The 25,488-nt window shown below is 39.0% G+C and overlaps 1 protein-coding gene across 4 annotated transcripts; it reads right to left on the bottom strand.

The window, feature by feature from the left end:
* Positions 1 to 1,700: 1,700 nt before the first annotated feature.
* dhdds.S (dehydrodolichyl diphosphate synthase subunit S homeolog) lies at positions 1,701 to 24,933 on the bottom strand. Of its 4 annotated transcripts, none has more exons than XM_018248000.2 (9): positions 24,779 to 24,933; positions 24,126 to 24,200; positions 22,502 to 22,618; positions 22,275 to 22,417; positions 17,190 to 17,306; positions 14,447 to 14,548; positions 9,593 to 9,707; positions 9,384 to 9,491; positions 1,701 to 3,070 (listed from the first exon to the last, which is right to left on the bottom strand). In XM_018248000.2, the coding sequence occupies exons 2-9, from the start codon at positions 24,186 to 24,188 to the stop codon at positions 2,837 to 2,839; spliced, it is 999 nt and encodes a 332-aa protein (XP_018103489.1). In that variant the 5' UTR covers positions 24,189 to 24,200; positions 24,779 to 24,933; the 3' UTR covers positions 1,701 to 2,836.
* Positions 24,934 to 25,488: the final 555 nt, after the last annotated feature.

Raw genomic sequence — 25,488 nt, 5'->3', positions numbered from 1 at the left:
TAACAAGCCTTTGTATTTGGTCAGAATCAACGGTTAGGGCAGAGACAAACACTGCTATTTCGAGAAATTAGTCGCCCAGCGACAAATCATTTGTTCTTTGGGTGACTAATCTCCCGAACTGCCTTCCCACCGGCTAGAATATAAATCGCCGGTGAGATGGCACTTGGATTGCTTCGGGTTTCCGAAGTTGCCCCGAAGTTTCAACTTCAGGCGACTTCGGAAAACGAAGTGCTCCGAGTGCCATCCCGCCGTTGATTCTAGCCAGCGGGAAGGCAGTTCGGGAGATTAGTGAAGAAGACGCGATTTGTCGCTGGACGACTAATCTCCCGAAATAGCAGCGTGTTTCTGCCCTTGAGCGGAGACTCACTGCTTTGAATTTGACAAAAGTTTTGTCATGTGGTGCAAACTTTGTACATTCCAAAAAATCGTCTACCTCTGAAGTATATAGTAAAATATGTAATGTCTTTCATCAATGGTGAACCTCCAACCAAAAAGTTCAGTTCCTGAAGTCATTCAGTTTCTTCAGTATGGTTACGGTTAAGACATAATAAACAAAATTCAATATGAGGATTTGAAGTTTTTTTTTTTTTTACTTTGAGCAAACTTAATTTAATAAAATTGTGGAAAAAGCTTAAATATCTCAAATTTGTAAGCTTTCAAGCTCAAAGAAATGCACCACAAACTCCTAAAACGCAAATTGAATAAATAGTTAAAATTTTCCCTAGGACAGCTCCCATAGTCTATATGACCTCTCAATTTTTTTTTGATGCAGAAGTTTTTACATTTAAGTTATTTAGTTTAATTTGATTTGAAATTATAATTTTGATTTGTAAATCTTGGTGCAAGAAAAAACCCCAAAAAACTTGCAGGAAAGATTAAAATTTAAGCATTGACATATCAGCCCCTTAAAGTACATGTTGCAGCCATATCTGCTTGTCTTCTCTAAAGACTTTACCTACTTTAGAACCTAGATTATTCTACTAATGACTGTTCCGAGTCACATGGTATAAAATCCATAAATCTTAGATTCAGCTGAATACTGAACAAAATCAGTATTTTAATTTACATTTCAAAAAATCAGTTTGTTGTTCTACAAACATATAGCTTGTACCCTAGAACCCAAACAACTTCACAAAAGAATAGAGATGCCCCTTTAAACATCTTGTCAATTTTTTGTCTTGCTCAAAGGGGTGTATATGAATGAGGCAGCAACTCTTCAAGTTGTTTAGCAGCATCACAGGGTAGAGTCCTACAGTGGGTTGGATACCCTACATGTCCCAACCATGCGTGCGGTCCGTGGACACCCATTAGCTGCAGTTAGGTAAATTGCAGGAAGACATTTGGGGGGGGGGGGAGTAAAATCTACTATCTGCATCCTGGCAAAAAAAAAAAAAACAGTTTAGCAGGATGTGACTTCAGGTTCAGTGACCCCATTCTGAGTTCCATGGCGCATATATTGTGGGAGAGCTGGGTTTAACTTGCTGGGGAATGAATGTGGGTAAAGCAGGTTCAAGTGGGGATCCAGGTAAGCAGGTAGACGTAGGGCGCTGGTCTGCAAAAAGCAGACCCGTGCAGGTCTCTACCATAGGGCCACAAATAGCTAAATGCTTGGTCTTCTTTTGTGGCTTTATGAAAGCTGGTAATAGTTTAACAGTATCCCATTAAATCTTGGTAATCTGTGAATAATTTAAAAAAAAAAATATTTTTCATAGCTTTATTATACTAAAAAATGTCTGCTTCACTATGAAAGTAAGTCTGTAACAACCCAGCTCCAGCATAGATAAGAGAATGCATGTGTTACAGCCATGAGGCTTAAAGAGATGTCAACCATATATAAATAAAATGCTTGTTTGTTTGACACAGAGTTATTTCAAATTTTTGTTGACCTGTCTAAGGCAGTTGCCCTGATACTCTGAGGCTACCCCCCCCCAGGTCAGGCCTTGCAGAAATGGGAGCTCAGCCTGAAGGCCAAGAATAACCATTCGATCTTCTAGATACACCTGAGAGCCCAGCATGAAGATAAATTAAGGTGAGAGTTTGGATGATATACTGTATATTTGCGGTCTTTCCTATTCTTATAACTATGACTGAATAAACAACTTATACCATGAAATGAGTACAGATATAGTTAAATATAAGATAGGCTGTGACCAACAGTTGGCGTTTTAAAGGAAAACTATACCCCCCAAACAATGTAGGTCTCTATTAAAAGATACTGAGTAAAACAGCTCATGTGTAAAACCCTGCTTCATTGAATGAACCATTATCATAATAATATACATTTTTAATAGTATGTGCCATTGGGTAATCATAAATAGAAAATTGCCATTTTAAAAAATAAGGGCCGCCCCCTGAGATCATAAGATTTACTGTGCACACATACAAACCACATGTAAGGTCACATGAGCCAATTAACAGACAGAATTCTGCCTTTTGCTTCCTCACTTCTTCCTGTTACAGTTAGTGTTGTAGTATTTCTGGTCAGGTGATCTCTGAGGCAGCACAGATAGAGTCACGAAATGGTGGTTCAAGGCAAGAGATGTAAAAGGGCAATATTTATGTAAATATATATTCCAGTTTGGTAAGATTCTTTAATATGTCATTCAATTTGATATAAACTATCTGTTGCTTAAGTATTCATTTTGGGGGTATAGTTTTCCTTTAAGTGGAGCTTAATCTCAACCAGTGGTTTGGGACAGGCTTATGAACCTGTGGCCTATTAGTGCAATGGACTATGCACATCAGATGTGAGATGTGGGTAAGTCCAGGGTAGAACACAAACATATACTGTATAAATGCAGTGTTCTAAGCCCAACGCTCTCTAGCCACTTCCCTGTTAAGATTCACAGAGCGCTTGAAGGAAATCAGTTCTTTTCTTCTCAAGTGCACATATAAAAGTCTGTGTCCTTTTCTCCCTCCCAGCTTTACATTTCTGCAGTAGCTTTTGGAAGAGAATTAGGTCTTCTTCTGCAGTAGAGTACTCTTTATTGCATAGATTATCCTGCACCCAGGATCGGTCGCTTTCTAGCTGAAGCCTTGCTCTCTGTTGATGATGTATCTCCTTGGCCTTCTGCAAGAGAAGAGATGCGTAATAAAAGGTAGACCTCACTAAAATATGATTAAATAGACAACATTGTTTAAAAATAATTCTAAAGGTACTAAACTCATTACTAGTAAAGCAATCTTATATGTAAATCAGGCATGTCCAAAGTGCGGCCCGGGGCCCAATTGCCGCCCTTTTTCAAATTTACACCGGCCCTCAGCCTCCATCATGAAATTAATAATAATGCAGCCCACCAGCACAGTGCGATCAGGAATCACGTAGCCGTAGCAGTAATATTTGGGCACATTAGTGAAATGATCTGCCACTTGGTCTATACTGTTGCCTGTGTGCTGAAGGTGTTAGCAATAGACACATACTGGCACGTATTGATGCGCCGCTCTCGTATCATTTCACTAATGTGCCCAAATATTACTGCGACGGCTACGTGATTCCTTGAATTAAATTATGTTAATGGTTTAGGCTGAATGGTCGGACCCCACACATTTTCACCTTACCAAATCTGGCCCTCCTTCCAAAAAGTTTGGACACCCCTGATGGAAGTATTGCTAATTTTAATACAGAAACGTTACTGCTAAACATTACAGGTCCCTATAGAAAAAAAGTGCCCAAAAATGCAACTGTTTCATATAAATAAATCCTTCTAAAAATACAGTTGTGCTTGAAAGTTTGTGAAACCTATATTTTTATAGGATTGTAAAGAAACCTAGTTAAACTGAAACAATTATTATTATTTATTTATTTAAAAAATTAGTGCTGAATGGAACTTTTAAGTAATTTTCAGCCCCACCTCTATTCCACAGGCATGTGTGTGGGTGACTGGTTTGCTTTAAAGTCTGGACTTTGACTTTATTTCCAGAAAATTTACTTTATTCTTCTTCATAATTCTTTGGTAGAACAACTTATGTGTTTAGGATCATTGTCTTGCAGCATGACATTTTCCTTTAGAATTCTCTGGTACAGTTCAGAATTCATTGTTCCATCAATGATTGCAGGCCATCCAGGTCCAGATGCAGCAAAGCAGGCCCAAACCAGAACACTTCCACTACCATGTTTCACAAATGGGATAGGGTCCTTAAGATGGAATGCAGTGTTTTTCTTAATCCAAATGTAACGCTCCTCATTGAAGCCAAAAAGTTATATTTTGGGTTCATCTGTCCCCAAAACATTCTTCCACTAACCTTCTGGTTTGTCCACATGATCTTTAGCAAACTGTAGACGGTCAGCAATATTTTTGGGGGAGAGCAGTTGCTTTCTCCTTGCGGTCCTGCCATATACATCATTGCTAATCCATGTTCTCCTGATGGACTCATGAACATCAACATTTACCAATGTAAGACAGGCCTTCAGTTGCCTAGAAGTTACCATGGGTTCCTTTGTAAAATCTCCGACCATTAGACGCCTTGCAGTTAGAGTTATCTTTGATGGTCGATCACTTCTGGGTAGGGCAACAACAGTCTTGAATTTCCTCCATTTGTACACAATCTGTGACTGTTAATTGGTGGAGTCTAAACTCGGAGTCTTGCAATTCACAAATGTGTCAAACGTGTGATCAGGCTTTGAGGGATCTGAGTTCTTTAAATAAAACCGGGTCTCTCACTCACACCTGATTGTCATCCCATGACTCCAGACTCTGATTTCACCTTAGAAATTATACGATAATCCTAGGAATTCTCTTACTTTTGCCACATGCAGATAAATCATTGGATGTTTTTTAATTTTTTTAACTAGGCTTTCTTCATGTACTTTTAGAACTTTTAAGTCACATTCATATAAGAAACAGAAAATGTTAAAGGGTTCACAAACTTTCAAGCATGACTGTATACTATCATAGTAGAGTTGTTGGATAATGCCATATTAAAAACCACCATATAAAGCACTAAAGTCTGAACTTTGGCACTATCCTCAAAACTAAGACCATTCACATGTGCTCGGTTGCATCAGCCAATTAATGGACAGTCACAGAGCTGTGTCTTATGCCTCCACACTTACATTGGTTACATTGAACTTCCATTATTTCCTGTCGGGCAATAAATGACACCTAGAACACTAAATTGTGTCTCCAAGGAAAAGATGTAAAAGGCAAAGTATATATGGATAAGTATAATACGATTTTAATAGGTCACACAATATAAATTACCTCCTTATAGCTACAACTAAGACTCAGATTTGGCTTGGCTGAATACAGAGAAATGGTCAAATCCAAACCCTTCAAAAAAGTGCTGGGATCCTGGAGCAAATCTTGCATTTGGTTCATTCCTGGTATGAACAAATGACATTTTAAAACAATCTGGTTTGTTGTTCTAAAAACATATAGTGTGTACCCTTGCACCCAAACAAATGCACAAATAGAGATGCCCAAAACCTCTTGTAATTTGTATGTCTTAATCAAGGGGCTGTATATGTATGAGGCAACAACCCTAAAAGCTGTTTAGCAGCACCACAGGGTAGAGTCCTGCAGCGGACATATGTCATATGACATAAAAAAAAAAAATGACACCTTGTTACTTAATTAACTAAAATTTCTACTGTGTACCAGAGATGTCTGGCCACAAGAAGGGTGGGCAAGAAGGTGGTATCCAATTATTATATTAAGTTATGACTATCCTAACCAGAAGGTATCATGTTACATTGTGCTTGTGCCAAGATAAATCAAATGTAAAAGCCATCCTTTTCAAACGAACAGTGTTAGCAGATTGTTCCTTTAAAATATTCTACAGAAGATCTATATACTACAAGACTAGCTAGCAATTATTTTAGACGTTTCTGAACCTTATTCAGACATGACAGAGATTTATTAACATTGGAGACATCACCGGTGATGGTGCCCATAGCAACAAACCAGCAATTACATTTGAACAGTCATCTACAAGTTAGAAAACAAAAGAAGATCTGATTGGTTGAAATGGTCAACATCACCGCTGATGTTTGTCTCCAATGCGAATAAATATGCCCCTCAAAGTGAAAGTTCACTTTGCAACCTACAAGTTTGTTTAGCATTTGTTAGTTTTGTGAATTACTATCACTTACAAATACAACTAATTATACGCTGTAAGAGGTGATTTTACTTAACATACACAAATTTGAAAATATTTACAAATCTTATGAAATTAGCACTTAATTTGTATGGGGTGCCTTATTTTTCCTTCTCTTTTTATAGAGTTAACATAGTGTAACTATGTTCACTATTACATTTTTGCACATATATAAACTCGCTGACACATATGGTGATTACAATGCCTTACCATGGAACAGTATTTTCAGCTACTCCATGCAGACAACAAAATTCCTTTATACTAATGGGTTGATTTACAAATTCAAGAGCAACAAACAAAATTGTGTTATTTTGTGCATGCTTAAAACCCAATACGATTGCCTTTAGGCATGATTACCAATCCTTACACTAAATTTTGCCTTTAGGCTTCTTGTTTAAACAAATTAAAGGGAGAAAGGTATTTTATTCTGGGGCTGTTTAGCTTGAATGGGGCCATACACATGCAGATTTAAGATGCCAATTCGGGTCCTTTAGACAGAGGCCTGTTGGAGGCCTATGCATGGGGCCCTCCGATAGGCCTCCCTGATTGTTATCTGGCCAGAAATCGGGCAGCTCTCAATTGAGCATGCTTGATTTTTCTGTGAGATCGAAGACTGAATTGGCTCATTGATGCGGCCCTTGCGCCAATCAACTCAAGGTGGGCCTCAGGCCCGGATTTGTGGAAAGGCCACCTAGGCCCGGGCCTAGTGTGGCAGGATTTTAGGGGGGCGGCATGCTGCCCAACCACACCCACATTGGTTCAAAAACACTGGGGATGCGCTGGAGATACAACCATTTTTTAAATTTCCCATGCGCCAATCCCCATTGCTCCTGTCCCCCTGGAGGGGAGAGGGGCAACGAACGGCAGTGGGCCTAGGGGCGCCCGCTATGTAAATCCGGCCCTGGTGTCCTGACGGGGAAAGATTCGCTTATTCAGCGACTTCAAAAAACAAGCGAATCTTAAAGTGTTTGGCCATCTTAAGGGATAAGACAAATGGAGCTACTAGTAACAGTAGCTGCAAAATACCTTGCCATAGACAATATGGAAAATTGCTAAAACACATAGTAAACACATCTTAGTATAGCCAATTATCAATATTGTCTATTTTGCTGCTGATAGTTTCATGGTTTTCCAAAGAGTCAGGACAACACAATCTACTCCTACTGTGCATGCCCCGGCTCTTCCCAACTCATCAGAATAAGTCTGCATAAATCGTATTGGCTGGCAATATAAATAATAAATACTGTGCAAATGAAGAAAGGAGAGCCTGGGTGTGCACAGCAGAAGCTTAAACTGCTCAGGCTATTACTGGAAAGTACACCAGAAAGTCAGCAACTTCATGTTTTCAGTGGGGTACAGATCCCTCTGTACCCCACTTACTTTAGAGGGATTCAGTTTTTTTTTCCCGCCAAAATGCATCACTTAGGGGCAAATTCACTAAGATGCGAAGTTGCGCCAGGCGCAACTTCGCCACACTTCGCCAGGCGTAGTTTCGCCAGGGCTCCGCAAATTCACTAAAATCCGAAGTTGCGCACAGGGGTAGCGTAAGGTTGCGAAGTTGCGCTAGCGTTGATTCGCTATATAAAGCGAAGTTACGCTAGCGAAGGCTAATTTGCATACGGCGCGAAATTCAAATTTCAATGGAGGAACACGTATCTGCACTACAAATGCCTAGAAAACCTTCAAATCAGCAAATAAAAATTTTATTTTGCCCTACACATGTGCCCACTGTCTAGGTAAGTTGCCATGAGTCAGGAAATGTAGGGGGGAGGAAGGGGAGCCCCAAAAAAATTTCGGTCTTTTTCAGCCTATCAGCCATCATGTAGAAAACACGCCAGCGTTTTTTTGGGACTTAGAAAAAAAATTTACTTTTTTTTTAAACAATCCCTATCTACTCTATTGCGCTTCGCCAGGTCTGAGGTGGCGAAGGAAGTCTAGCGTAAAAGGTAGCGTTCAGTACACTGCGCAAGTTAGTGAATTTGCGTAGTTTCGTCGCTAGCGAAAATCCGCCTGGCGTAAGGTTGCGAAGTAACACTAGCGAAACTACGCCAGCGTTCGTTAGTGAATTTGCGCAGTAGCGAAAATGCCAAACGCTAGTGAATTTGCCCCTTAGTGTTGCTCAAGCAGAATTCTGCACAGAAATCTGTTTTGTAAAAGAACAAACAGATTCTTAAGTTTCCCAGGTGCCCTCCGTTATGGGACTTTTGTTCTGATAAACTTCAGTCACTTTTTACTGCTGCACTGCAAGATGGAGTGATGCCACACCCCTCCCTTTCCTCTCAGCAGCCCATCAACAGAACAATTGGAAGATAAACAAATAACAGCTCCCTGATGCAACAGAACAGCTCCCTGGTAGATATAAGAATAGAACTGTAACTCTTCCAGTTACATGGAGTAGGAGAAACAAAAGCAAATCTGAAAGCAGTTCCATTGTGCAGCTCTGGCTCATTCTGAATGCACATGACCAGGCACAATGACATGAGATGGCTACTTACACAATCAATATTAAAGCTAAAAAAATATGCTTGTTAGTTCACAAATAAAATGTTATATGTAATAAGGTAAACAGTGTAATTTAGAAATAAAAACTACTAAACTGCAATTTAAAAATAAAAATCAAGACATAATCCCTTTACGGTAAGTAGGAAAATGATTGCCAGTGCACAGTTTCAGCCTTCATAACTGTTACAAAAAATATTGTGTTAGTACCACACTTTGGCAAAATTATGTAAGCTTATGTACCACATCAAGTCGCCTCATTATACACGAGTCCTACACCACCTATAAGTATGCTAACATATGTAGTATGTCTAAAATCATTGGCGCTCCCAGCAAACAGTGTGAAGTAGTAAGATCATGTTGTTCTTACCATTAACTCAGGAACTCTAGTGAAAGGCAAAGAACTTTTAAGTCCCAGCTTAATAAGATTCACCTGTAAGGTATTTCTTGTTTGGTGAGGTTGCCAAATGAACAATTTTTTTCTGTGACATGCCTAACTTGAATTGGGTGGTGAAGGGTCAAACGAGTGGATTCCAACAGTGGTAAATGAAGGCCATCGGTACAAGGACTGCATGAAAAGGCCAGTGTTGTCCTGGCCCAGCAGGATTATCAAACCTGCCTGATCAAAATCGGATATTTGGCTAGATATTAGTCAGTTAGGCCCATTGAAGAACACTATACATAGGCCAATAAGTAAATTAGTCAAGATGGATCGATTTTATCAGCCTATGTAAAGTCTAAAGTAACAATATAAGTGGGGGGGGGGGCAGAATCGGAAATCTACTCACCTGGATGTTACTGTAGTTATATTGGTAACGCAAAATAGCTTCACAAAGGTTCCAAAATGTATACTCTGGCCACAGTACAGATTGAAATACCAAGCAGGAATAGGATGTCTGTAATGATTAGAAAAACAATGTTAACTTCTGTTGATGGTTTCAAAGATGGTAGAGGAATGCCACAATGACTGATAAAATATGAGAGGGAATTTACTTGCCTGCCACAGAAGGAAATCACTCAGACGAACCTCTCCAGATGTACGGATTAGAAGGTCTGGTTCTGGAGATTTAGCAGTATACAAACACTGGTCCAAAAGAGACTCTGTTACATCCCTGCAGAATATGAGAGTGTCAAGGTTAATATCTTGAGAGTAATATATGTATCGTGTGTGATTGAACACATAACAAGCTATAAAAGACAGTAATGACTTCAGAAATACTCAATACAAATTCAGTCTCACTCTACCATACAAATTCACACGTTGATGGTTTTGTACTGTCTTCCTAGTTCCTGCAAAGCAGAAGACTATAATAGGGACAGTACACCTTTTCAACAATAGGGCTTGTGCTGAAATACAGTGGTGCATGAAAGTTTGTGAACCCTTTAAAATTTTCTATAGTTTTATTTGAATGTGATCCAAAACAGCATCTGAAGTCCTAAAAGTAGATGAAGAAAATCTAGTTAAACAAATAAAACAAAAATGACTTGGTCATGTATTTATTGAAAAAAAATGATCCAATAACATCTGCGTGTAACAAATATAAGTGAATCGTGGTCGCAGTATTTGGTGTGACCCTCTTGTGCAGAAATAACTGCAACTTAACGTTTACAGTAACTGTTGATAAGTCCTGAACATTGACCTGTAGGAATTTCAGACCATTCTTCCACACAGAACAGCTTCAGCTCTTAGATATTGTTGAATTCCTTACATGAATCACACACTTTCCACATTTCAATTGGATTAAGGTCAGGACTTGGCCATTCCAGAACATTTACTTTATTCTTCTTTAACCATCTTGTAGTCTTACTGCATAACCCACTGCCTCTTGCCATTCAGTTCTTCGAGAGAAGTTTTGACATTTTCCTTTAGAATTCTCTGGTACAGTTTAGAATTCATTCTTCGATCAATGATGGTAAGCCATCCAGGCTCATGCAAAACAGGCCCAAACCAGAACACTCCTACCACCATGTTTCACAGATGGGATAGGATTCTTAAAGGGGTTGTTCACCTTTGTAACAAAATGACAAATCTAACAGTTCACATGAATAGAACAAACTTTTCCATAGAAATAGTTAACAGAAAAAGTACAGTTCAAGAGATATTCACCTCAGAAGTGTCCCTGTACTAATCCTTCAGTTCCACACAGACCCTGTGCTGGGAGGGGGTCACTGACCCCCAAAAACACTAGTGTTCACTTCCTCTTCCTTATATGACATCACACATTGTACTGGCAGCTAACTTAACTCCTATTGGCTATGTCTGCTGTCAATCTGCCACTGCTTCCTGTGCTGGGCTGTGCTGGGGAATTTGAGCAGCATTCAGGTACTGAAGAGAAACTGTTACAAGTTTGTGAGAGGGAGGGGGAGTGTTGGCTGTGTACTGCAGAGACTTCAACTGTGCAGATGGGGGGGATCGAGGTGCTTGGGACCTGGAGTTTTACGGATAATGGATCTTTCCATAATTTGGATCTTCATACCTTAAGTCTACTAGAAAATCATGTAAACATTAAATAAACCCAATAGGCTGGTTTTGCTTCCAATAAGGATTAATTATATCTTAGTTGGGCTCAAGTACAAGCGACTATTTTAAATTACAGACAAAAAAGAAATTATTTTTAAAATGGATACTATGGGAGATGGCATTTGTACTTTCCAGAAATATATTATTTGGGGGGGGGGCATGTATTATTTTGTGTATTTACCTCATACAAAAATCATTATTCAGCAGCTGACTATTTGTATGAGCTTGAGGCTTTCCAAATGAGTTGAATTTTTGTGCATAAAGTAAAATATTTTTCTGGTATCGATCCCTATATCATGAAAAATATAACTTTTTAATTTTTTGGTATTTAGAGCTCTAAATCTTGTTCCAGAAGTGGAACACTTAAACACTTAAAAAAGGTATCGTTTTCCTAGGTTTCCCCGGGAGAGCGCACAAAATCACTTAGGGTTTCCACCTCACCCTTTTAAAACCAAACACATATGAAATCCACAGCCTGCATGGCTAATTAGCAATTAATTTAGATGCATGATACATGACTGCACAGAAATCAGTTCAGTCTGCAGCATCTAAATTAGCCATGCAGGCTGTGGATTTCATATGTGTTTGGTTTTAAAAGGGTGAGGTGGCAGCACTACTGTCCCTGCTAGATGTGTAAGTTACATACGTTTCTAAGCAAGTCAGTGGTGGTTTTGTTGCAATTTTGTAAATAACTGACATTATGCTTAATGCCAAAGGTATTAAAAGATAAAAATATAGAAAAGCCAGTATTTATTCCCAGAAAAGGTTGCAGCCCTTTATTCCCAGTTTAAGTCTAGGCAGAAGGAGAGTGCCAGAATTGGGAGAACAATGTTGCTCCTTCCTTTTCTGCAGTATTTGTCTGCATGGCTGTGTGATTGTTTGTTACAAAGCAGGTTTGTTTATATGCCGCGTCTGTTAACCTCTGCCATTACAATTGAGTAATCAACCACACACTTGAGAAAGGGCAATTACAGCCCGAAACATGTTGTGTACAGCAGCTTAAATAAATATAACCACAAGCAGTTAATCTGCGTTTGAGTGCTCTCCTCTCTCCTACTGAAAGTTTAATGGTTTGGGATGTTCGGTACATCTGTTCGGGAGGATTGATGCATTCATTCATCAGGTGCTAATTGGCAGAGCGCGGATTCTCATCTCCACTATAGAATTGAGTAATCAACCAATGACCATTCAAATTATGTGACCGGTTACAGTTCACAAGCACCCAATAAATTACTAGGAGGAGGGCAGTATAAACATCCAATAGGAAACAAGTAAGGGCAAAACCTGGGCATGATGATGTCATCATATAGGAAGTTCTTGGTTTGTCAGGTTCAAAATAGGCCACTCCCATCACTTCAGAAAACTGGTCAGAGAGACAGGAGAAGGGCTGAGTTAATAGGTATAAAAATTAGCTTTTACAATGGCATTTTTACTTTTTGTTATGGAAAATGGTTTTTCTAACACATTGAGAGCATTGTTAGTGGTTTCATAAGATTTGTACATTGAAGGTGAACAACCCCTTTAAGATGGAATGCATTGTTTTTCTCTCTCCAAATGGAAGGCCCATCATTTAAGCCAAAAAGTTATACTTGGCTTTATCCATCCACACAACATTTTTCCAGTATCCTTCTGGTTTGTCCATATGAGCTTTAGCAAATTAAAGACGTTCAGAAATATTTTATGGGGAGGGCAGTGGTTTTCTCCTTACTACCCTACCATATACACCATTGCTGATCAGTGTTCTCCTGACGGTGGAACATCAACATTCAACAATGTGCGACAGGCCTTCAGTTGCTTAGATGTTACCCTGCGTTCCTTTGTAACCTCTCGGACTATTAGACACCTTGCAGTTGGAGTTATCATTGATGGTCAACCGCTTTTGGGAAGGGTAACAATGGTCTTGAATTTCTTTCATTTGTACACAATCTGACTGTTGATGAGTGGAGTCCAAACCTCCATTGTTCGAGCCATGATACGCATTCTCAAATGTGTTGTATGTATGATCAGGCTTTGCTGGATCCCAAGTTCTTTAAATAAAGTCTCTTACTCACACCCGATTGTCATCCCATGGACTGAAAACACTAGACTGTGATTTCACATTCACTTACTTTTGCCACACGAAGATATGTTATTGCATCATTTTTTTCCAATAAATACATGACCAAACATAATAATTTTTGTTTTATTTGTTTAACAAGGTTTTCTGCATGTACTTTTAGGACTTGTTTGAAATGATGCTTTAGGTCACATACATATAAAAATATAAAAGGTTCAAAAACATTAAAGGGATACTGTCATGGGAAAAAAAAATTTTTTCAAAATGAATCAGTTAATAGTGCTGCTCCAGCAGAATTCTGCACTGAAATCCATTTCTCAAAAGAGCAAACAGATTTTTTTATATTCAATTTTTAAATCTGACACGGGGCTAGACATTTTGTCAATTTCCCAGCTGCCCCATGTCATGTGACTTGTGCCTGCACTTCAGGAGAGTAATGCTTTTTGGCAGGCTGCTGTTTCTCCTTCTCAATGTAACTGAAGGAGTCTCAGTGGGACATGGGATTTTACTATTGAGTGCTGTTCTTAGATCTACCAGGCAGCTGTTATCTTGTGTTAGGGAGCTGTTATCTGGTTACCTTCCCATTGTTCTTTTGTTTGGCTGCTGGGGGGAAAAGGGAGGGGGTGATAATCACTCCAACTTGCAGTACAGCAGTAAAGAGTGATTGAAGTTTATCAGAGCACAAGTCACATGACATGGGGCAGCTGGGAAATTGACAAAATGTCTAGCCCCATGTCAGATTTCAAAATTGAATATAAAAAAATCTGTTTGCTCTTTTGAGAAATGGATTTCAGTGCAGAATTCTGCTGGAGCAGCACTATTAACTGATTCATTTTGAAAAAAAATTTTTTTCCCATGACAGTATCCCTTTAAATCACCATTGTACATATTTCCTAATTAATAATGATAGGGAAACCTTTTTATTCTCTTCACTAGCCAGAGCAAAATCTGAAACTAATGCCACATTCTATTTCCTAGATTGTATGAGCACAATTAAATAAAATATTCCTGAGCTGTTACGTTACTCAGGCAGCAGTTGGGGAAATGGTTATAGGCAGGGCTTCTCAATGGACTGCTAATTTGTTTTCATTGTGCCCATGAGTCAAGTAGAACATAACTTTCAATTAATAGTTTACCAATTTAGTGCAAGAAATAAGCTATGCATATTACCTAATTAAAGCAATGTGCAAAAAGAATCACAAGCACTATGTTGATCAATTAATGTTGATAAGAACATGCTCTACTCCTTTGAGTAACAACTTTTACCCAGATACCTTGGATCCAGCAGTCCCTCCTGAACTCCCCAGGCTGCCTCTCGTATAGCATTAGTGATCTCATGTCGTGATGTATAAGCAAAGCAAACATTTAGGAAACACCTGGAAATAGCAACAACAAAGTCGTAATATAAATTGCATGTTTACAGGTTATAATTAGCAGTACTGGAAATTGTATTTCTATGAAAATGTATATTTATTGAAGCAGCTCTGGAGGGGGGGGCACCGTCTTAAATGTTTAAAATGATACATTAAGTTATGTGCAGGTCAGGAAAAACTCAATTCACACCTGACCGTAACCTCCAAAGCTTTAACCGACACCCAACCCTAACCCACAAAATATTGCCATTGTAGGATTTGCGCCCAAACCCATGTCTTCATGCTCTGAATGTTACTTCTGTGAGTGCGTATAGTTCCAATACAGGGAATCCTAGGGAACAGAGGAAGAGTGCACTTCCCCAGTGTGAACCTCACCCAACCCTAACCCAAAATGGTTGGCCAAATTTCAACCCAAACCTACCCAACTAGCAGTAAAACCACTTTGGTAAGGCCTTAAGTATGCAATGCAGTCAAGTTTTGGCCTTAAAGGAGAACTTAACCCCCCACCAATCTTGCAGGCATTGGCCCCTACCCTCTCCCTCCCTGTGAGGTGCTTTAGTGTTAAAGAAAAAAAAATATCCCTTTTTAAAAATTCTGACCCTTAAATGCAGAGAAGCGCAGCAGAGGTCCCGATTGCAATCTTCCGGATCTTCATGTAGTTTCGGGTCTCAATGCCAAATAGCAAATGTGCAGTTGAAGCAGATTCCTGACTTGCCCCAACTGTGAATGTGCTGGTGGGCTTCGTAATGGCGATTAGACCCAAACACTACGCTTAGATCGGGAAGATGGCGAATAGACCCAAACACTACGCTTAGATCGGGATGCATTTAAGGGTCAGATTTATTTTTTTTGCTCAAAGAAGTTTTATTGAAAAAAAAAAGACAGTCAAGCACACATATAACCATGCATCTTGAATATAAACATTAGAAATTTAGTTACTCATTGCCTGTGTCTTTGTTATCCTGGGGTTTGACCCAAGTAAATAGCCTAATTTGTTTTCTTGTTATTAGTACTATAGGTGCTGCCACGTTGTTCATGGCTAAATGCCATTCTTTAAAGGAAAACTATACCTCCCAAACAATGTGGGTCTCTATAAAAAGATATTGCATAAAACAGCTCATATGTAAAACCCTGCTTCATGTAAATAAACCATTTTCATAATAATACACTTTTCGAGTAGTATGTGCCATTGGGTAATCATAAATAGAAAATTGCCATTTTAAAAAATAAGGGCCACCCCCTGGGATCGTAGGATTCACTGTACTCACAAACAAACCAAACAAACCATACATGTTAGGTCACATGAGCCAATTAACAGACAGAGTTGTGTCTTTTGCTTCAACACTTCTTCCTGTTACAGTTAGAGTTTAAGTATTTCTGGTCAGGTGATCTCTGAGGCAGCACACAGACCATCACGAAATGGTGGCTCAAGGCAAGAGATGTAAAAGGGCAGTATTTACTTAAATATATATTCCAGTTTGGAGAGATTCTTTAATATGCCACTTAATATGATATGAACTATCTGTTGCTTAAGTGTTCATTTTGGGGGTATAGTTTTCCTTTAAGGTGAAGATCTATCCTTCCAGTGTAGGGTAATCAATCTCCTGGCTTGGAATAGTGCTTTTGTGATGATAATTGTAGTATACTTGTCAAGGTCTAACGTTAAGAGACAGATTCTGACTCTGCAGGTTAGAATTTTTTAAAGGTTTTTTTTTTTTAACACTAAAGCACATTCTTCACAGTGAGGGCAGTGAGCTTGTGAAATGCACTGACGGTCAATGTAGTGATGGCTGATTTGGTTAATACCTTAAAGAGGGGCTTGGAGGATTTTTGGACAAGCATAATATCATACTACTAGTAAAGTAAATCAATATTGCATCTTAATGCTTTATTGGCTCAAAAGGCAAGTAGATAAAGGAAGCCAACATGTCAGGCCTTGCTGGGACCTTTATCAAGCCTATAGTCATACACACCACTCTGTGTTAAATAGCATTAGGTGAAGATGGGGGAATGATTTTCCTGTTCACTTCGATTTCCTTTTTCATATAGTTTGGGACAAAACCGTTTATAAACACAAGCATCAATATCTTAATATAAATATGGACAGATTCATAATTCGGGATGGAATTTTGGACTTGTTTTATTCACAATGGACATTTTCCAGGCGCGATGAAATTGTACATTGTTATGATTGTCCTTTGGGAATGTAATACATTTAACTAATTGACACTTATTCCTGCCCAGAACTTCCCTAAACTTTACCCCACCATCACCTAATGCTATTTAACACAGAGTGGCGTGTATGACTATAGGCTTGATAGGCACAGCAATGCCAAAAACATTGCCGTCCTTTGTCTACTTTAAGTTTGAGCCAATAAATTCACTTATATGCAAGATGTAATAGGTTTTTTTTAATAACTTTAATAGTTTTTCATAAAAAAATTTTTTAGCGTCAGTCTAGGTCTCCATTGAAAAGAAGTGCAAAACAGGTTGTACTTATAAATCTTTATTGTCAATATATGTGCTTTAGCATAGTGTGGACACTATGGTTAAAAAAAACAAACAAAATCAACAACATGGAAAGAAACTCTTGTGAAGAAAGTGGTACCTATAATTTTGTTTGACAAATAGCACAGGTACTTACTTAGAGTAGGCTCTGGTCTCCAGTACTGCTTGTGCTATCAGCTTCTGAATGTCCAGGGGAAGTAAGGTCAAATCACCAAGCACTCTGATACGTACTCCATGTTTTTCCAACTTATCCCTGTGTGCAGATATATATGTAAAAATCACTGTGCCACTTTAAAAACAGAGTTATTTTATTATTTTTGCCGATTTTTATATATTTATATATGAAGTGCTATTAATTTACCTCAGTAAACTTTAGGTATTTGGCTATTTTTAATATTATAAATTATTTTACTACATAGTTTTTATCCTTTTTATTGTTTAAATATAGTAAACAGAGCCTTATTCCGATGAATTCATCATGTCACCTTTGTGTGATGGTGCAGTCCAACACAGACTTCAGAAACAAGTAATTCAAAAAAATATACACTAGGAACCAGGGGTCAAAAAGCATAACTACAGTTTTAAAATATGCCACTCTCGTGCATTCATTGTAAATAATACTAAAAACGCCTTGCTTACTAACACTGGGCTAATTATCTCCACTACAGTAACCCTTACAATTAGATATTGCCAATTCAGGTCCATTATATGTATAATACCGAAAGCATTTCTGGGACTGGTTGCTATGTTTTGTTCTAAACAAAAAATAAAAATTTTTTTGTAATTTTGGCATTCGAGTACCTTATCACCAAAAAACAATTTCCAGTTTGTAGCTGAAAAAAAAAAGTACAGGTATGGGATCCGTTATCCTGAAACCGTTATGCAGAAAGTTCAGAACTACGGAAAGGCCGTCTCCCATCGACTCCATTATAATCAAAGATTTTTTTTAAATAATAATAATAATAAAATAGTACCTTGTACTTGATCCTAACTAAGATATAATTAATCCATATTGGAAGCAAAACCATTATATTGGGCTTAATTCAAACTTACATGATTTTCTAGTAGCCTTAAGGTACGAAGATCCAAATTACAGAAGGTTCCATTATCCAGAAAAACCCAGGTCCTGAGCATTCTGGATAACAGGTCTCATACCTTTACCACTCAACAGTCCTCAAAAGTAGAAGATGGCTTTCATAAACCACAGTAATAAACATGTAATAAACATGTGGATGTTCTACTATTACAGGCTACCCACTTTACTTAAAGTCTCCCCGTTATGAATATGCTATAACAGGAGGATTTCGAAGACTCCGAAATAAGGGTAGCAATCTTTCTGCATAATCACACTAAATTTGGGCTATATCAATCATACAAACCACATAGCAGCTAGCACATAGCAGCACATGCAGCTAATATAATAGACATGTTTCCACAAGGCTTGGCCCTAACACTGCTTGATTTACTCTAAAACCAGAGGATATTGAAGGTAACCATCAGTTTTATTTCCGAATAGAGAAAACACCTTTTAAGATGCTCAAACTATAGACTGATTTAGTGCTTTTGCTCTCTTGGGCAGCTTTGTGTATCTGCACAGTACAAGATGAGTGCAGGACAGGGCGATCTCTACTCCACATGCATGCAGCTGAGCCAACGCTGTGTGTGTCCAGAGCCTCAATTTAAATGCATGTGCAAGGCCCAGCCTACTTCCTCTCAATGGATGTCTCAGGCTGGATTGATTGGTTAATGGAGGTCCAGCAGCTTCTCCAACAAAAATCCAAAAACTGTGGCTAGGATGTTGAGGATGGCTGTCCAATGAGATACAATTTGTATGGGGAGGGTGTTAATACAAGGGTAACTCTTGTGCCCACTAAGCTCCACTTTGACTACACTGCCACAATCATTCTTTATAAACCATGAATTCACTCTTAATTTAAAGGTACAGTAATACCAAAAAATGAAAGTGTTTTAAATGAATGACAATATAATGAAGTGTTACCCTACTCTGATAAAACTGTTGTGTTTGCTTCATAAACACAAGGATAGTTTACATACACAAGCTGCTGTGTAGCCTTGGGAGCAATTGGAGTAGACCCTCACACACCCGTTGTGCAGCTATATAGATTAGCTCGGTGCTCAATGGATGGAGGATACGGTAACCTCCCGGTAACTGGAACAAAAAGAACACACTGGCACACGAGGCTTGTATCTGCAGGGTGAACCCTTGCAAAAGTTTTTACTGCGGTGGTGCAAAGTGAAAGTGTTTTAAATGAATGACAATATAATGAAGTGTTACCCTACACTGATAAAACTGTTGTGTTTGCTTCATAAACACAAGGATAGTTTACATACACAAGCTGCTGTGTAGCCTTGGGAGCAGCCATACACAGGAGATAAAAGAAAAGCTCTGAAGAATCCCATTGTATACTACAAAGCTTATCTGTTATTTGCCAAGTATCCTGTGCTTTTTCTCCTTTTTCCAGCTTGGAATGGCTGCCCCCATGGTTACAAAGCTGCTTGTTTATATTAACTATACAGGTATGGGATCCGTTATCTGAAAACTCGTTATCCAGAAAGCTTCAAATTATGGAAAGGACGTCTCCCATGGACTCCATTTTATCCAAATAATCCACATTTTTAAAAATGATTTCCCTTTTCTCTTTAATAATAAAACAGTACCTTGTACTTGAGCCAAAATGAAGATATAATTAAAGGAGAACTAAAGCCTAACTAAAAAAGTAGTTACTAAGGTACTAACTCAAGATAGTGTATATACAGCATGTAAATGTCACAATATAAGGCTGATTAGTACCTAATACAGATAATTACTACATGGCAGCACAGAAACCAGTGCAGTTAGGATCAGAATTTAATAATTTGCCCTGTGGCATCATCTTATATTACATACAAACCTAATTTCCGGCTTGTAAATTTGCAACAACCCCTAAGATTAGCTTCTCAACAGCTGCTCAGAGCCCACTCAGCATGTGAGTGTCGCAGATACCTTCCAAGATGTTGACCCCCTGTGACAAGTTTGAAGTCCTGGATCATTGCTGCCATCGAGAATCTGAAACTTTAGGCTGGTGCAATAAGTTCAGTATATAAAATATGGCATTTTTAGCCTCCTTTAATATTTGAATGGAAGCAAAACCAGCCTATTGGGTTTATTTAATGTTTACATGATTTCCTAGCAGAAGGCAGGAAGATCCAAATTACAGAAAGATCCTTAATCCAAAAAAACCCAGGTCCCAGAGCATTCTGGATAAGAGGTGTAGTGATGTTGCTAAAGCAAACACAACAGTTTTACCAGTGCAGAGCAACAGGACATAATATTTTCATTATTCTTAAACACTTTCTTTTTGTTGTTGTTACTGTTCCTATAACACAATCAGCGTAGAAACTGTTGTGACCACCCGAAGAAACGCATCAATTTAACCTTATTATTTGAAAGTTTATATAATGTCAATTACCCTGGCCTTAAAACATGACCTAAAAACATATGTCTATCATATATATCACCAATTGGTCAAATTACCCCCTTACTTAGCATTCTTATCAAACCATTTAAATGAATTTTACTGAGAAAGATCACTTTCTGCAAAAATTGTTCTACTTAACTTTATCTGACAAGGAAATCAACCTAGAACAATGGCCTCGATTTTTACAAAACCAAGGGACATGATAGGAATAGGAGCATTGCAACTTTTTCACTATTGACAAAGCATTAGACAAAAAGCAATACTCACCTTACATATAACAAATACTCCCTTGCTTGGACCTTTTTCACTATTAACAAATACTCACCTTACACAACAAATACACCCTTGCTTGACACAGAAAATTATTTTACGGCTCCACTAATGTAATACACCAAATCAGGTTCCCAAAACAGCACAGGACCAAACCCAATTTTCTCACACCCACATCTGAACAAGTACCACACTTTCAGGATACATGTACGAAGAAATCTAAATTTACATCAGAAGGTTCGCTTAAAGTGATACTGACACTAAAAATGTATTTTTAAAATTTTAATCTACATTAAAAATTACATATAGGTCAAGTTAATAGTTTTTAGTTCCTAAACCTGACTGTTTTGCCAACCTGACTATTCCATCTCAGTCTGTCAATTAGAGTTTCTAATGCTGACTACTGCTGCACAAATATGGCAGCCCCCTCCTAGAGGAACATGGGGTAAGAAAGGTAATGTTCCCATGTCCCTTCTCCTATGAAATGCTGATGTTGGCTTGGTTATACCCATGAAGGTTAATGGAACAAATTGATTATAGCACACTATTGTAATTGCATGCAATTCCCTTTTACATCGACTATAAAGTATACATGCATGGTTATTATTGTCAAGGCAATTTTCATTTACTATGCATACAGTGAATTGTTAAAAACAATTTTAGATACAAGTGGCATCTTCACAAAGATGGACAGAAAACTGATAACAATTGCAGGATAATCACTATATTTGTGCCATATGCAAAATAAGTCAAGCAGCTTTGTCTGCATATGCCACAAAAAGGTACAGAGATCATCAGCTCACTGCTCATTTCTACTTACAGCATGAAGGTAACTCTTATGTTCGTTTAAGAGTGATCTCTGTGCCAGTGTCACGTAGTGAGTCTTAACAGGACTTAATGGAGCATATTTATATCCACCAGTAAAATATTTAAACTGCGCTATCGTGCCAAAACGCAGAAGGCAATTTGGTATGATTCAAATATTTGGTATGAGAGTCACATTAACTTCAATACAAATGTATATTAGGACATTTTGAAACCCACAATGATGTAATTTAGCGCATGCAACAAAATATGCCATCTGCCTTTAGGCTAGGGGGCAGACAGGACTTGGCTTTTGCTTCTTTCTCCACCTGTGTTTTCACCAAAAATGGAGAGAAAGATGTGTTCACATTCACTCCTTGGTGTACAAACAGGCACGGCATCATCTGTGTGCAGATACAAGGAGCAGATTTTTGCGACAATGCCTGCTCCTGTGTAGCTGCCTGTAAGTGCAGCTACACTAAGGAACTGATGGGAGCACATTAGCCTCTCCACCTGCAGAGAAAATGCAGAAAGAGAGAAGCCAAGGCACAGCCCTGTGGGCCTTTAGCCTTTTCTGAACACAGTATTCAATCCACATACAGTGTCCAAGATCTTGTCATAGTTTACATCAATAAAGAATTTAACAGAATTAAATTGCACAATCTCACTTCTCCTCCAATAGACGGGTAAATTTTTGACGAGCCAGCTCCAGCAGACCCTCCACTTCCTCAGCTGAACGCTTAAAGTTCTCAATGCTGAATGCATACACTGTCACTTCGCATATCCCCAAGTTTAAACACCAGCGCAGGGTCTGTAACAAGACATGAGAAAGTGAAAACAATATATTTGTGCCTTGTCTCAGAAACCCATAATGTCAATTCATCTCTTTTATTACCTCAGCAAGTTTTTCAAAACCTTGTGAGTGTCCCTCCTGTCTTTCTACATGGCACTTCTTGGCATAGCGTCGGTTCCCATCCATAATGAAAGCAACATGCTTAGGTATTGGACCAGCCTATGTAAAAGAACCAAGATCAGAGGCAGATTAAAAAGTATTTCTTTTTCTCTCTAATAATAAAACAGTACCTTGTACCTGATCCCAGGTAAGCTATCATTTATCCTTATTGGAAGCAAAACCAGCCTATTGGGTTTATTTAATGTTTAAATGATTTTTTAGTAGATCCGTTATCCAGAAAACCCCAGGTCCCAAGCATTCTGGATAACAGGTTCCATGCCTTTACTTCACTATTAAGAGTTTTAAAGCCCCATGCTCAAGATTTTGTTATGCCTCAGACAACAGCATTATTACCACAACTAAAGATAGTATTTTAGTGAAACATGCTGCACTGAAATCTCTGGAGCTATATATTACAAGTAATATTCTTATCATTCCACTTCATATATTGTACAATTATAAAAAGCAGTACAGTGCCGAAATCTTCAGCCCCATGTTAGGCACCCTAACAGTAACTCATAAGAAACAAGACCGAATGCTAAGGTCATATACATAAAACTGGGAAAAAAAAGCTCCACAATGACAACGACCTGGAGATCTTACATAAAAAACCCTTGATTTCATTTATAGTTAGCCCTAACATGCCTGTTTATTGAAATCATTGGCACCAAACTGCCACAGCAAACAGGCCAGATTTGTGGAAAGGCCACATAGGCCCCAGGCCTAGGGCAGCAGCACCGGGTTCTGAAGCACTGACAGCAAATCAGACAAAACCGAAAACACACAGCCAATGTCAACAATATTCTTGATTCTCTGCTGGCATCACTGGCACCACAGCTAATCAGGAGCCAGGGAAGCCTAGAAAGAAAACACAAATTGGCACCGCATCTGGATAGCCTGAAAAGCTGGCTAAGAAAGTGCACATCTGGAGATATTTGCAGTTTTAGACTGCTAATAGCAGACTTTTTTCTCTGAGAGTCCTGTCTGTGAGCCTAGGATTAACGATGCAGGCAATGTATTGTGAGAATTTCAGAAACCACTAAAATAGATAAGCACTCTGATTTTTTAGAGTTTAGATACCTTTAATCACAAAAACTATTTACAAAAAAGGCACTCAGTGTCTGACATAATGTAGGTTGGGGTAAACTTACCCAAATGAATGGGGGGTCCAGGTGATCAAGCCCCAGACCTTCAGCACAGGGAGGCAAACAATTGCAAAATAGAAAAAGGCTGGCACATTCCGGACCATACTCCACAAATTGAAGCAGTAAAAAAAAGTATTTATTTAGGTAAAAAACATCACAGCAAAGAGCCTTACACGTTTCATGCCTAGAGGCTAGCCTATGAATAAGTGCCTCTAGGCACTTAAATAAATACTTTTTTACTCCCTAAATAAATACTTTTTTACTGCATCAACGTGTGGAGTGTGGTCTGCATTGTGCCAGCCTTTTTCTATTTTGCAATTAGATACCTTTAATGCTGCAGGAAATGAGAATACATTGAATATAGCAGTTTAAAATAAATAACAGAAAAATCTGGATGTATGAAGAAATCTCAGGATACACACCTTGAGTACATTCGCGCACAGACGTTCAATCAAAGACAATTCTTTATCTCGTATCCACGACATGTCGATAATTCACTAAAAATGATAGGGCTGTGTTAGAAATGGTTTACCATCAGACGGGAGGTGGACTGAGTTTGGGTCTGGGTCCAGGGGAACTTGGGTCTCTAGAATTTTGCTACACTTTCTTGGATTACTGAGTCCCTGTTGCAGGTCCAGACTGAGAATTAAAATAGACCCTGGCATTTCAGGTACACAGAGGCCCATTCAGCCCACACAGAGGCCCAAACAGCCCCCACCAGCCCACGAAATAGTGACTTTCTATGGGACCTTATAGCAGCCCCTCTGGCATTTGCCAGAACCCACAGATTGCCAGTACGAGCCTGCCCTGTTGTCCGCAAAATGCAGACTTCCCCATTGGCTTTAGGTAAGGAAGAAGAATGCAGACTCGTCTGTTACTGTACTCACTTATCTGAAGAGGCAGCAGACAGCAGTCTCAACTCCCTCCTGGCCACATATCATGCACCCCTAGCTCACACCCTCCTTTCTGAGTGTACAGATCATTGTCCGCAAGGGGCCTGTTAAGCCAAATAAGTACCTGCTGCCCAACATTCCAGCCTTTCCTAACACAGACCACAGAATCGCTACTTTTATACCTTATACCTGTTCGCTGCAGTTTCTTAGCAGGTTTCAAATCTTTTACAGAAAGGTAGCGCCTACTTCCTATCTTCTGTAAGGACCTTGGTGACATCACGATCACGTGACTGTGCCACGTGACTGCCGTGTGGAAGATAAGCTGTGAGTCAGATACTTGCTGCTTAGCTCTGGGAGCTGGCGGTCAGCGAATTCTTTGTGAAATTTGCAGCTTAATTCTGCTGCTATGGTCTTTGTAAGTTTAGGCTAGGTACAGGGGGCTAGGGCTACTTCCGGTTTAGACTTTTGGTGGATACATTGATTAGGGGAGTGGTGCTGGAGGGATAGAGGTTTCACAGGGGGATGGGGGACACTGACACTTGCTGCTGTTGGGATGAATTCACTGTGCCACTGGATACTGCTGGAGAGATGAGCAATCCAATATGCCACTTTTTTGGGGGGGGGGATCTGTGGGAGCACTTGGAGGATGAGGGGATACCCCGTGTCTCTTGCTGTTTGCAGGGTGGGATGTCATTTGCTTTTGTTGAAGTGGGGGGATTCACTGTGTCACTAGATGATGAGATGGGGGGAATTCACTGTGATACTTGCTGTTGAGGGGGGGGGTGAGGGGATTCACCTATCCAATCATAAACAACCATTTCATGCCACTGAAATGTAAGTCTTTTCGGTGCACAATAAAAAAGGTTTGAGTGTGCCACGTCCACGTTGCATA

This window comes from Xenopus laevis, chromosome 2S (genome assembly GCF_017654675.1).
Source record: "Xenopus laevis strain J_2021 chromosome 2S, Xenopus_laevis_v10.1, whole genome shotgun sequence".
Taxonomy (NCBI): Eukaryota; Metazoa; Chordata; class Amphibia; order Anura; family Pipidae; genus Xenopus; species Xenopus laevis.
The sequence above is the reverse complement of the archived record's forward strand: the minus strand, read 5'-3'. Positions and strand labels throughout refer to the sequence as shown.

What these genes read in the sequence shown, in the direction of transcription:
- dhdds.S (XM_018248000.2), bottom strand. Translation starts at nt 24,188, where the DNA reads ATGTCGTGGATACGAGATAAAGAATTGTCTTTGATTGAACGTCTGTGC. An exon ending in GTTTTGAAAAACTTGCTGAG is followed by an intron (nt 22,418 to 22,501) that starts GTAATAAAAGAG and finishes GTCTTGTTACAG; the next exon opens with ACCCTGCGCTGGTGTTTAAA. An exon ending in ACCCGTCTATTGGAGGAGAA is followed by an intron (nt 17,307 to 22,274) that starts GTGAGATTGTGC and finishes ATCTGCACACAG; the next exon opens with GGATAAGTTGGAAAAACATG.